This window comes from Schistosoma haematobium, chromosome 7 (genome assembly GCF_000699445.3).
Source record: "Schistosoma haematobium chromosome 7, whole genome shotgun sequence".
Taxonomy (NCBI): Eukaryota; Metazoa; Platyhelminthes; class Trematoda; order Strigeidida; family Schistosomatidae; genus Schistosoma; species Schistosoma haematobium.
In genome coordinates this window covers 6,434,458-6,449,206 of record NC_067202.1, presented here as the reverse complement: position 1 = coordinate 6,449,206, position 14,749 = coordinate 6,434,458, and the positions used below count along the sequence as shown (strand labels likewise).

The 14,749-nt window shown below is 35.6% G+C and overlaps 1 protein-coding gene across 1 annotated transcript in view; it reads right to left on the bottom strand.

Annotated features, from left to right (window-relative positions):
• Positions 1-2,718: 2,718 nt before the first annotated feature.
• Positions 2,719-14,749, bottom strand: part of PRMT3_5 (Protein arginine N-methyltransferase 3) — a gene marked incomplete at both ends in the record, with an annotated part of 37,580 nt that continues 25,549 nt past the window's right edge. The window contains 2 exons of the mRNA XM_051219579.1: positions 2,719-2,879; positions 3,641-4,310. Coding sequence (XP_051064312.1) covers positions 2,719-2,879; positions 3,641-4,310 — 831 coding nt within the window. The remainder of the gene's footprint in view (positions 2,880-3,640; positions 4,311-14,749) is intronic.

The window sequence follows — 14,749 nt, the reverse complement described above, 5'->3', positions numbered from 1 at the left end:
CTTTAAAGGGGAGACACCTGAGTTATTTGCGTAATCAGCTACATGTCTCATATCAACTACTCGACAATTTCAAGAGTTAAAAGTAAACCCGTCGTCAAATGCCAAATTTTCAGGCCGAGTCGGATCTTCTAGAACTGATCTCCGTTACATGATAGGTTCAAACGGTTACGAGCGACATATTTGATGCTTTTGCTTAAAGGCCTTCCATATTTAGTAGCAACTGACCAATGATCCTTAAAGATAGAAAAAAAGGGTATAATTCACTGATAAAAAAGAATTACTAATAAGCTGTGATGAAGTACCGTCCTGCTGGGGAGTTGCTTGATACCACTTCTGACGACAGCGAATTAAATAACTTGGCCCGGACGCTTAAATACCAATAAGCTGCTTATAGATAATAATAATAATAGGGTGTAGAATGTGGACATTTTGTCTATAAAAATGTATTGTACATCTAAACTATGGGTATGGAACTTACGTTTTGTGTTGGAGCTGAACCTAAGTAGATCTTGTATAGAGTACCCAAGTGTACAGAGGGCGGTATAGACCGTTAAAAGGTTGCCTATGAGTTGTCTAGACGATGATAATTAAATATCCAGAGATTGAAGGTGTTTATCGCAAAACTTGAATTTGAACACTCGATTTAACCTCGTGGCTCGCTTTTAAATAAATTGAGAGTATTCTTGATCTTTTGGAGTAGAGGAAGCACAAAAATTCCTTACCCTAAGTGAAGTCGAAAGGAATTATTGAAGATTATGTTTAAAGTATCACTGTCAAACTAACCAAGAATGTTCCTCAAAGGTACCAGTGTAAGGTTTTACTAGTAAGTATCTTGTCACAGCATAAGAATTTAAATCGTGGGGAATCAGAACTAAATTTTTTTCAAACTCAGATATCTCTGAAGTGGATTCGCACGAAATATACGTGTATTTCTCAACATATCTCAAATGAACTACTTAACATTTCAAATTGTCGAAGGTAACTTCATTGTCATCCGCCGGACTATGAAGTCGAGTCAAATCCCCCTGAAGTTCTAGCTTGTCATCATAGCAATACCAACCTACACCAAGACTGGTCTCTCTCAGCACTGAACTAATTAAACGTCTGACTTTCTTTAAAAGACTCAGCAAAATGTTCTGTTGTTATCGCTTCTGAAATCAAATTCCATAGCTTTCAGATTATAACCACGAAAACGTTTGAACGAGATTTGTGATTAAATTCTGCCCAAGTCTTTGCAATTTATGGGCTACTGATGAAGGTTAGAACAACCGTAAACGGGCATATATATATAGGATGTTTGTATCTGATAGCCTAACAACCTGATTATAGAGGATTTGTACCGCTAAGAAGTTTCGATACAGTTTATTTTGTACAGTAATATTTCACCCCTCATAAGGCTCCGAAAATTCTCATAATGGTCTCTTATAAACTTTGCGGAACAGGACTGAAAAATTGTAAAGTATTATTCGACTTTCAGCATACCTTTTCTGCGTAAAGCTTAATCAAATGTCAGTTTAGCCATACTGTCGGAAAACTGTCATTTGTTCTAGGCTGCACGCCAGCTTGTAACATTGCTGTGACTGGACTTTAGCAGAAATGAGAACCTAATGGGTCAAGCTGGTGATTATTTTGGTTGATGCAGGTACAACCAAAAATATCGGACCATCCACACACCAACGAAGTCACTTCAACACTGCCTGGATGATTTCTCAAGGTCTGCATTACCAACCTCGTGGTCGGTGCTACGGTAGATTAATCATTCTGCATGTCGACTAGCATATGGGTTGTGGGAATACTACTGACTACCTAGTCAAGGTATTTATGAGGCCAATAACTCCGAAACTCCAGTCACTTGATTAGTAGGCTTGAACACACACCCCTCGTTTCGTATTAAAAGAAGGGACGCTTCCCTTCACACTGACGCCCAACAAAACTAAAAAAAATATCTATGATTTCCTATCATCAAACTGGTCAAAAACACAACTCAAAGATATTAATAGTTGAATTCATGAGTCAATTGAAGCTAGACCACCACGAAAAACCGGGGTACTAGTCGAAGGTTGGCTCAAAAGTCGTCCCTATTACCAGAAGCATATGTATTAAATCATAAGGAGCGAATGTATCTATATCTTCTTCAAATTGCAATAATCACAATGGGCAGTTTCCAAGCTTGTATTTGTAATGCTTCGGATGAACTAATTACACTTTTACGAAATGCTATATAATCCATCTGTTTGTCTAACTTTAAGTTGGAATCAGATCTCACTTAGGCGCTAACCGATTGCCGACCTTTTTTCCAAAGCTTTGCATCTTCAAGGGGATATTTCAGAACGTACCATGACGAGGGTCGAGGAAAAGTGAACTGTGGCATCCCTTTGAATTCATAAGACGGAAAAAATTTCCAGTCTGTCTTAACAAGAAACTACCAAGCACATCTTAAGCATGCTAGTATCCATTTTGATTGAGACTAAACAGAAAGAACCAGCGGTACATAGGAATTCAAGGATAGTTTGGACCTTGCCGAGTATTTCAGTAAGAAATGGAGAAATCAATGTCCACTGTTAAGGAAGAATTATTTATTAAAAGGAACTGGTAGTACAAAGATAAATAGAGAATACAAGTAAATTAAGCATAGAAAGTTTACCGAATTGAAAAAAGAACAAAAATGATATGTTTTCTGTAAGTAAAAAAACTACGTTTATTAGAACAAAGTAATATTTAAAAACCACGAAAGTTAGCTACAGCATTTACAATTTTCAGTGGACGATCGGCGCATAATTTAGGGAACTGATCTGCATCACAATTGATTAAATCACGTAATATCTGCAGATTACTTGGAACATTGACACCTAAATCATGCAGCATACTAAATAGATAACCTGAAACAAGTATAAACCATAAAAACGAGATAGACAGTATATTAATGATTTCCAACTGAAGCTGTATAACTAAGTTTTCAAGTAGAAAACGAATAGTTTCGACTGGGAATCTGTAAAACAGTTTACATTGTGGACTGATTTTATTTGGAAAATGACTGAAATCAGTTGTTAATGCTGTCCTAACTTCTGAATCCACACAGCAATACGTACCTATAAGATATCTATCGAATTATTTATAAATCGCGTGGAGGAATCCTCTAAGTTAAAAATCTCTGATGTATATATTATTTGATTTCAGTGAATTTGCAGTCCTATTCGGTCGAATGACAAAATTTTAATCTTTGTGTGCGCTACTCAACAACCTATTTATTCATCCCGTCGCACAGCATGAATGTAAATGAACCATCGTGATTGATTCAGAGCTATGTCATCCAACGTCTCCAGCCACTAATACCAGTTATTGTGCGGACTCTAACTAGGTTTCCTGAATCTACTAACATAGCTCAGATCAACAATCATTGGCTTTATGAACTGATGTCATGTCTTGGTTTGATCACCCTTAGCTTCCTTTCAACTTAATCTTATATTAGTTAACATAGTCAATCGACGTAACAGGTGGTTAGCTATATGTAATACACAACTCAGACACCTCGAACGATGAAGATTAGAGAGCTCGTCGACTGATTTGCCATTTGCAGCTAGTACTCTACGTCTGGATCTGATTGCTCGACTAATAAAAACTGCAAGAAGTTTAAGCTTACCAAGATCAACGTCCAGTTGTTTTAAACCATGTTTAGTAAGTAATAGCTGATCTTCAACACTATCGTCATCATTACTATCATCGTCATCATCATCAATTTTATTGGCGTCACGAGCAAAGGTGTTTTCTTTCAAAGAATCACTTTTAGATTCCAATGCTTTGGATGTTTTGGGCATTGACGCTGTCGCTGACGAGTTAACTACAGATTTATTCAATCCAATTTGTAAGATTGCATTTACAATCAAATCACATACATTCACAGATATTAAATTTTCTAACCAACAATAAACTGAAGAAATTTCCGTTGAGTTCATATTATCATCAGTCATTATCATTTGTTTGAGTTGATTAAAATTACTGCTCAATTGACGTTTTCTAGTAGATGATGTTGACATGCTTGTCGCTTTTGTTTGCGTTGAACTAGTCTGTTCTTTACCTTCTTCTCCTGGTTGATGTTGTTGGTGTTTAGAATGATCATTTATTGTATGCGAAATCATCGAGTAAATAACATCGGAATCACCTAATTGAAAACAATGCGTTAAACCATCACCAATGGATATCAATGATGGAATAATTGTTTGATCATTCAATTGAGCTTCAAGATTCAAATCGTTCATTGACGATAAATACGGTTCTAATTGTGCTGGTAGCATAAATAAATATTGACCAATCTGCATGTTTATGTGTGTGAACAAAAATGGAAAAGACAGATAAAGAAAATTAGCACAGATAATTATAGAATAAGTGAATTGTGACTAGTAATTGAATCGATGACGAATGTTTGATCCTCTATGTCATCTGTCAGCTGAATGTACCTGCAGCTCACTGATGATGTCTAGCTTGGGACTCAAAACCAGTTACATACACTGCAAACTACGATGGATTATTCGCTGAGCAAATTAGTCCAGATAATCAATGTGCATGACATTTTTGTAAATATTAGTAAAGGTTCAAATTATTCCACTGTCGACATTATATATATAGTTGCGTTGGGTAACCCACATAGTTAAAATAATAGGCGCATAGATTTGATAAACATTATTCACCCCTGTTACTCCCATATCTGCAATGAGATTTCGAAGGGAGCCACCTGGAAACTAAGCAGGCTAGTGACAGTTAAAGATAATTTGTTTAGGTTGACGGTTTTTGATTATAGATTGATCGTAGCTGCTATACAGATGACAGGATGGACAAACTAATTTATTTTTACGAAACAATTGAGCAACATAGTTTGGAATATTTTTGATTTTTTGTATGGTACTATCATATCACATAGGTTGGTTGGAGAGCAGAAAGGCTGAAAGTTAGACGTTCATATAGCGGAAGAAATGGTTAGAAATATAAAACAAACAACTTTGACTTAGGATTTTCTGATGTCGTGTCGCAGGTTGAAAAATATAAAGCTATGTGATTTAAAACTACTCACAGTAAAAAAACATGAGTGACGGGTTGCTCTGTGAGCATATTTTCAGTTGAATGAGACAGTCGATACTAACTTAGGTGTTTTTACAGACAACAGAAGGACATTAAATCTAGAAAGCACAATAATTTGAAGATCTTGTCCGAATAATTAGTCAGTCGCGTACACTGATTCACTAGAAAACCCATTATCACTACATTGACTAATATTAACTAATCTTAAAACCAAGACATGAAACTGTATGATAGTGAACCTGACGAGTTACCGGAGAATGATTCAGAAAGTCAAGTTCTTCACCGATCAATTTAGCTCGAACAGACTTCTTTTTTTCTTGCGGAATGCATTTTAAGACAGGTCGTATAGTCAGTCAAAATATATTACTCAGTAATTCTAAACTACGCAAATTACTTAGTAATTTCATACAATATTATCAACACAAACAAAATAGTTCAGTGGAATAACAAATCCAAAAACAGTTGATTAGCACCAACTACAATGATGGAGGTATGAAGAGTTTCACCTCAAATTACGTTTTAAGAGGAATTCTTGAGACAGAGGAAGGTATTCAAATGTCAATACCAAAATAGACCGGCGGAAGCAGGTTTACTGTCAAATAAACCTTTCTTCTCGAGATCAGCCGTCTTTCACAAGCAAAGCAACCTAAGAACAAATCTTCTGGTGTTAGACATTGAGGCGACAATAGATCACTTAACAGCCGGACGATACGAGATCGTAACACTCTTCCAAACTTACATGAATTCACTCATATTCTGTCTGATATAACGATTTATTAGAAAGTAAATCTCGTCAGCGCAGCTGGTTTATGATCGCCTAAATATCTAACACTAGAAGCTTTGGTCATTAGTCAATCAGTAACAACGTAGAACTTCGTACGTACGTACATCAATTCGATTTGTCATACCACATTAGCATAGAGATGCAGTTGTCGATTCTAATCCCATAATGGTAGAGGTATTAACAGTATAAGCAGTACTCGGAAACATTAGGGTTTGAAGATGTTATTCAAGGAGTATAACCCAGTCGAATAAATTTGGAAAGAAAATAAAGGAACATGATGAATTCAGAAGATTAGAATTTGGGAGAACACAAAGAGTGGATGCATCTGCGTCATTGCAAACGATTTCGAGCCATGTCATTCAAAGTCTCTAACCATCGGTTGCTATCGCCTCACGGATCCCTGCCCTAGGACTCAATGCTGTACCTACACCAGAGAGGCCACGGGAAGCAGCATCAAGAATTCCAGATACACGAAGTGTGAATCCAGATGATTCTTTATTTTCATATGGTGAGGTCAAATGGATGACGCTACTCGGATCCTGTATGAGCGTTTCGGAGACGCAGCACACACCGATGGGGCGAGATTCTAAAGTCCTAGTTTAGTAAGCCTGTTGTCCTATTTGGTATTGTATTCGGACGTTGGAAGCTCCCACATGTAATTTAGAGCGTGGTTTCAGGAGACTGGGAAAAACGTCCCGCCTACTCGGATCGTTTGCATTAGCGGTGCGAGGTGATAAAGGAACGTGAGAAGAGTTAGTCGTGGAGATAAGAGATTTATTTGGAGGTGTATGAGGGATTTGAATGTGAACGACTTGGCCTCGTGTGCTATTACGGGTACGAGGGCTGATATCACTTCCCGGCTGCCCACACCGTGTAAGGGTATTTCTTGAGAAACCTGAAAAGGAAATTGGATTAATGTTGGTGTTAACGACGTGGGAGCGTGACCACAGATTTCAAGGGACAACTGCTTGAGGCCGGTCATGCACAGCTTTTTTGTGGGTTTTTTAATGTGTTAGCTTTGTTCTTCAGAGGGCCTTACCGTCGGAGACGGAAATCCGTGAGGTGTGACATTTTTAGGTCGACCTTTTCTAACCACTCCCTTCCTTGTGAGAAGGCAGTATCGCTGCAGATGCTGGTTGTCCGAGGGAAGCACCTTACTGCTGTCACACCCTTCTACAGTCGGCAGTACGACTTTCCCCTTAGACCTTGAGTTACTGCTCTTAGTTTCACCATTCTCTAACTGACCTGCCTAGCATGGTAGAACCTACAGAAACATATGTTCCAGCCAATATAGCTCGGTTGGGTCATCATCGAGAGAGCAAACTTTAATCAATCCACGATCTTGTACAAGCCATTTCTCAATTCTCTTCGGTGGGTAATTGACTTATACCGTTGAACTCCAGTGAACACAGATTCTCAGACTGCTATGGAGACTCATACTAAAACGAAACGGTTATCTAGTGCTTCCTGATTTACAATGGCGGTCCAAAATGTTTCATTTAATAATTTCAATGAAACCCAACAATTTCCACAACCTTATACTGAAAACCAGTTATTCATGAAAATGGTTTTCAAATTATATTTAGGAATGACCACAATACTACTAGTGTGGTGTATGCTACTTATGTCGACAGGCATAAGTATGTAACATCAGTTAGAACAGGAATGCATGGCAGTAGAAGGCTATGAGGGTCTACATGAAGAAAACAGAAACGGAAATATGAAGGAATTGTAACTTGGAAGAATCATACAGAATGTTTGGGACAAATAATGGAAATTCGCAAACGAAGTAGTCAGTGTATGGTTCTCATATTTTACCACGAGATTATGCAATTTTTCATTACACTAATATTACTGCAATGAACAAGAACTAAGGTAGGGACGACCGGTTGTACTTTAATACAAAATTACAGAGTTATTTGGTAAAATGTGAAAACCATCCGTTCAATGCTTCATTTGCCAATCCACCTTCAAGTGTCTTAAATTTCATCGTTCTTTCATTGTCATAATAATTACTCTCTGTTCTTATCATCTCCGATTTGATATTCCTAACTTTTTACTATCAGGCATTCAACTTCTCACTGGTGCTATACACTACTTATGTCCACATAAATAGCATTCACCACCTACTACTACTACTACTACTACTACTACTACTACTACTACTACTACTACTACTACTACTACTACTACTACTACTACTACTACTACTACTACTACTACTACTACTACTACTACTACTACTACTACTACTACTACTACTACTACTACTACTACTACTACTACTACTACTACTACTACTACTACTACTACTACTACTACTACTACTACTACTACTACTACTACTACTACTACTACTACTACTACTACTACTACTACTACTACTACTACTACTACTACTACTACTACTACTACTACTACTACTACTACTACTACTACTACTACTACTACTACTACTACTACTACTACTACTACTACTACTACTACTACTACTACTACTACTACTACTACTACTACTACTACTACTACTACTACTACTACTACTACTACTACTACTACTACTACTACTACTACTACTACTACTACTACTACTACTACTACTACTACTACTACTACTACTACTACTACTACTACTACTACTACTACTACTACTACTACTACTACTACTACTACTACTACCACTACTACTACTACTACTACTACTACTACTACTACTACTACTACTACTACTACTACTACTACTACTACTACTACTACTACTACTACTACCACTACTACTACTACTACTACTACTACTACTACTACTACTACTACTACTACTACTACTACTACTACTACTACTACTACTACTACTACTACTACTACTACTACTACTACTACTACTACTACTACTACTACTACTACTACTACTACTACTACTACTACTACTACTACTACTACTACTACTACTACTACTACTACTACTACTACTACTACTACTACTACTACTACTACTACTACTACTACTACTACTACTACTACTACTACTACTACTACTACTACTACTACTACTACTACTACTACTACTACTACTACTACTACTACTACTACTACTACTACTACTACTACTACTACTACTACTACTACTACTACTACTACTACTACTACTACTACTACTACTACTACTACTACTACTACTACTACTACTACTACTACTACTACTACTACTACTACTACTACTACTACTACTACTACTACTACTACTACTACTACTACTACTACTACCACTACTACTACTACTACTACTACTACTACTACTACTACTACTACTACTACTACTACTACTACTACTACTACTACTACTACTACTACTACTACTACTACTACTACTACTACTACTACTACTACTACTACTACTACTACTACTACTACTACTACTACTACTACTACTACTACTACTACTACTACTACTACTACTACTACTACTACTACTACTACTACTACTACTACTACTACTACTACTACTACTACTACTACTACTACTACTACTACTACTACTACTACTACTACTACTACTACTACTACTACTACTACTACTACTACTACTACTACTACTACTACTACTACTACTACTACTACTACTACTACTACTACTACTACTACTACTACTACTACTACTACTACTACTACTACTACTACTACTACTACTACTACTACTACTACTACTACTACTACTACTACTACTACTACTACTACTACTACTACTACTACTACTACTACTACTACTACTACTACTACTACTACTACTACTACTACTACTACTACTACTACTACTACTACTACTACTACTACTACTACTACTACTACTACTACTACTACTACTACTACTACTACTACTACTACTACTACTACTACTACTACTACTACTACTACTACTACTACTACTACTACTACTACTACTACTACTACTACTACTACTACTACTACTACTACTACTACTACTACTACTACTACTACTACTACTACTACTACTACTACTACTACTACTACTACTACTACTACTACTACTACTACTACTACTACTACTACTACTACTACTACTACTACTACTACTACTACTACTACTACTACTACTACTACTACTACTACTACTACTACTACTACTACTACTACTACTACTACTACTACTACTACTACTACTACTACTACTACTACTACTACTACTACTACTACTACTACTACTACTACTACTACTACTACTACTACTACTACTACTACTACTACTACTACTACTACTACTACTACTACTACTACTACTACTACTACTACTACTACTACTACTACTACTACTACTACTACTACTACTACTACTACTACTACTACTACTACTACTACTACTACTACTACTACTACTACTACTACTACTACTACTACTACTACTACTACTACTACTACTACTACTACTACTACTACTACTACTACTACTACTACTACTACTACTACTACTACTACTACTACTACTACTACTACTACTACTACTACTACTACTACTACTACTACTACTACTACTACTACTACTACTACTACTACTACTACTACTACTACTACTACTACTACTACTACTACTACTACTACTACTACTACTACTACTACTACTACTACTACTACTACTACTACTACTACTACTACTACTACTACTACTACTACTACTACTACTACTACTACTACTACTACTACTACTACTACTACTACTACTACTACTACTACTACTACTACTACTACTACTACTACTACTACTACTACTACTACTACTACTACTACTACTACTACTACTACTACTACTACTACTACTACTACTACTACTACTACTACTACTACTACTACTACTACTACTACTACTACTACTACTACTACTACTACTACTACTACTACTACTACTACTACTACTACTACTACTACTACTACTACTACTACTACTACTACTACTACTACTACTACTACTACTACTACTACTACTACTACTACTACTACTACTACTACTACTACTACTACTACTACTACTACTACTACTACTACTACTACTACTACTACTACTACTACTACTACTACTACTACTACTACTACTACTACTACTACTACTACTACTACTACTACTACTACTACTACTACTACTACTACTACTACTACTACTACTACTACTACTACTACTACTACTACTACTACTACTACTACTACTACTACTACTACTACTACTACTACTACTACTACTACTACTACTACTACTACTACTACTACTACTACTACTACTACTACTACTACTACTACTACTACTACTACTACTACTACTACTACTACTACTACTACTACTACTACTACTACTACTACTACTACTACTACTACTACTACTACTACTACTACTACTACTACTACTACTACTACTACTACTACTACTACTACTACTACTACTACTACTACTACTACTACTACTACTACTACTACTACTACTACTACTACTACTACTACTACTACTACTACTACTACTACTACTACTACTACTACTACTACTACTACTACTACTACTACTACTACTACTACTACTACTACTACTACTACTACTACTACTACTACTACTACTACTACTACTACTACTACTACTACTACTACTACTACTACTACTACTACTACTACTACTACTACTACTACTACTACTACTACTACTACTACTACTACTACTACTACTACTACTACTACTACTACTACTACTACTACTACTACTACTACTACTACTACTACTACTACTACTACTACTACTACTACTACTACTACTACTACTACTACTACTACTACTACTACTACTACTACTACTACTACTACTACTACTACTACTACTACTACTACTACTACTACTACTACTACTACTACTACTACTACTACTACTACTACTACTACTACTACTACTACTACTACTACTACTACTACTACTACTACTACTACTACTACTACTACTACTACTACTACTACTACTACTACTACTACTACTACTACTACTACTACTACTACTACTACTACTACTACTACTACTACTACTACTACTACTACTACTACTACTACTACTACTACTACTACTACTACTACTACTACTACTACTACTACTACTACTACTACTACTACTACTACTACTACTACTACTACTACTACTACTACTACTACTACTACTACTACTACTACTACTACTACTACTACTACTACTACTACTACTACTACTACTACTACTACTACTACTACTACTACTACTACTACTACTACTACTACTACTACTACTACTACTACTACTACTACTACTACTACTACTACTACTACTACTACTACTACTACTACTACTACTACTACTACTACTACTACTACTACTACTACTACTACTACTACTACTACTACTACTACTACTACTACTACTACTACTACTACTACTACTACTACTACTACTACTACTACTACTACTACTACTACTACTACTACTACTACTACTACTACTACTACTACTACTACTACTACTACTACTACTACTACTACTACTACTACTACTACTACTACTACTACTACTACTACTACTACTACTACTACTACTACTACTACTACTACTACTACTACTACTACTACTACTACTACTACTACTACTACTACTACTACTACTACTACTACTACTACTACTACTACTACTACTACTACTACTACTACTACTACTACTACTACTACTACTACTACTACTACTACTACTACTACTACTACTACTACTACTACTACTACTACTACTACTACTACTACTACTACTACTACTACTACTACTACTACTACTACTACTACTACTACTACTACTACTACTACTACTACTACTACTACTACTACTACTACTACTACTACTACTACTACTACTACTACTACTACTACTACTACTACTACTACTACTACTACTACTACTACTACTACTACTACTACTACTACTACTACTACTACTACTACTACTACTACTACTACTACTACTACTACTACTACTACTACTACTACTACTACTACTACTACTACTACTACTACTACTACTACTACTACTACTACTACTACTACTACTACTACTACTACTACTACTACTACTACTACTACTACTACTACTACTACTACTACTACTACTACTACTACTACTACTACTACTACTACTACTACTACTACTACTACTACTACTACTACTACTACTACTACTACTACTACTACTACTACTACTACTACTACTACTACTACTACTACTACTACTACTACTACTACTACTACTACTACTACTACTACTACTACTACTACTACTACTACTACTACTACTACTACTACTACTACTACTACTACTACTACTACTACTACTACTACTACTACTACTACTACTACTACTACTACTACTACTACTACTACTACTACTACTACTACTACTACTACTACTACTACTACTACTACTACTACTACTACTACTACTACTACTACTACTACTACTACTACTACTACTACTACTACTACTACTACTACTACTACTACTACTACTACTACTACTACTACTACTACTACTACTACTACTACTACTACTACTACTACTACTACTACTACTACTACTACTACTACTACTACTACTACTACTACTACTACTACTACTACTACTACTACTACTACTACTACTACTACTACTACTACTACTACTACTACTACTACTACTACTACTACTACTACTACTACTACTACTACTACTACTACTACTACTACTACTACTACTACTACTACTACTACTACTACTACTACTACTACTACTACTACTACTACTACTACTACTACTACTACTACTACTACTACTACTACTACTACTACTACTACTACTACTACTACTACTACTACTACTACTACTACTACTACTACTACTACTACTACTACTACTACTACTACTACTACTACTACTACTACTACTACTACTACTACTACTACTACTACTACTACTACTACTACTACTACTACTACTACTACTACTACTACTACTACTACTACTACTACTACTACTACTACTACTACTACTACTACTACTACTACTACTACTACTACTACTACTACTACTACTACTACTACTACTACTACTACTACTACTACTACTACTACTACTACTACTACTACTACTACTACTACTACTACTACTACTACTACTACTACTACTACTACTACTACTACTACTACTACTACTACTACTACTACTACTACTACTACTACTACTACTACTACTACTACTACTACTACTACTACTACTACTACTACTACTACTACTACTACTACTACTACTACTACTACTACTACTACTACTACTACTACTACTACTACTACTACTACACTACTACTACTACTACTACTACTACTACTACTACTACTACTACTACTACTACTACTACTACTACTACTACTACTACTACTACTACTACTACTACTACTACTACTACTACTACTACTACTACTACTACTACTACTACTACTACTACTACTACTACTACTACTACTACTACTACTACTACTACTACTACTACTACTACTACTACTACTACTACTACTACTACTACTACTACTACTACTACTACTACTACTACTACTACTACTACTACTACTACTACTACTACTACTACTACTACTACTACTACTACTACTACTACTACTACTACTACTACTACTACTACTACTACTACTACTACTACTACTACTACTACTACTACTACTACTACTACTACTACTACTACTACTACTACTACTACTACTACTACTACTACTACTACTACTACTACTACTACTACTACTACTACTACTACTACTACTACTACTACTACTACTACTACTACTACTACTACTACT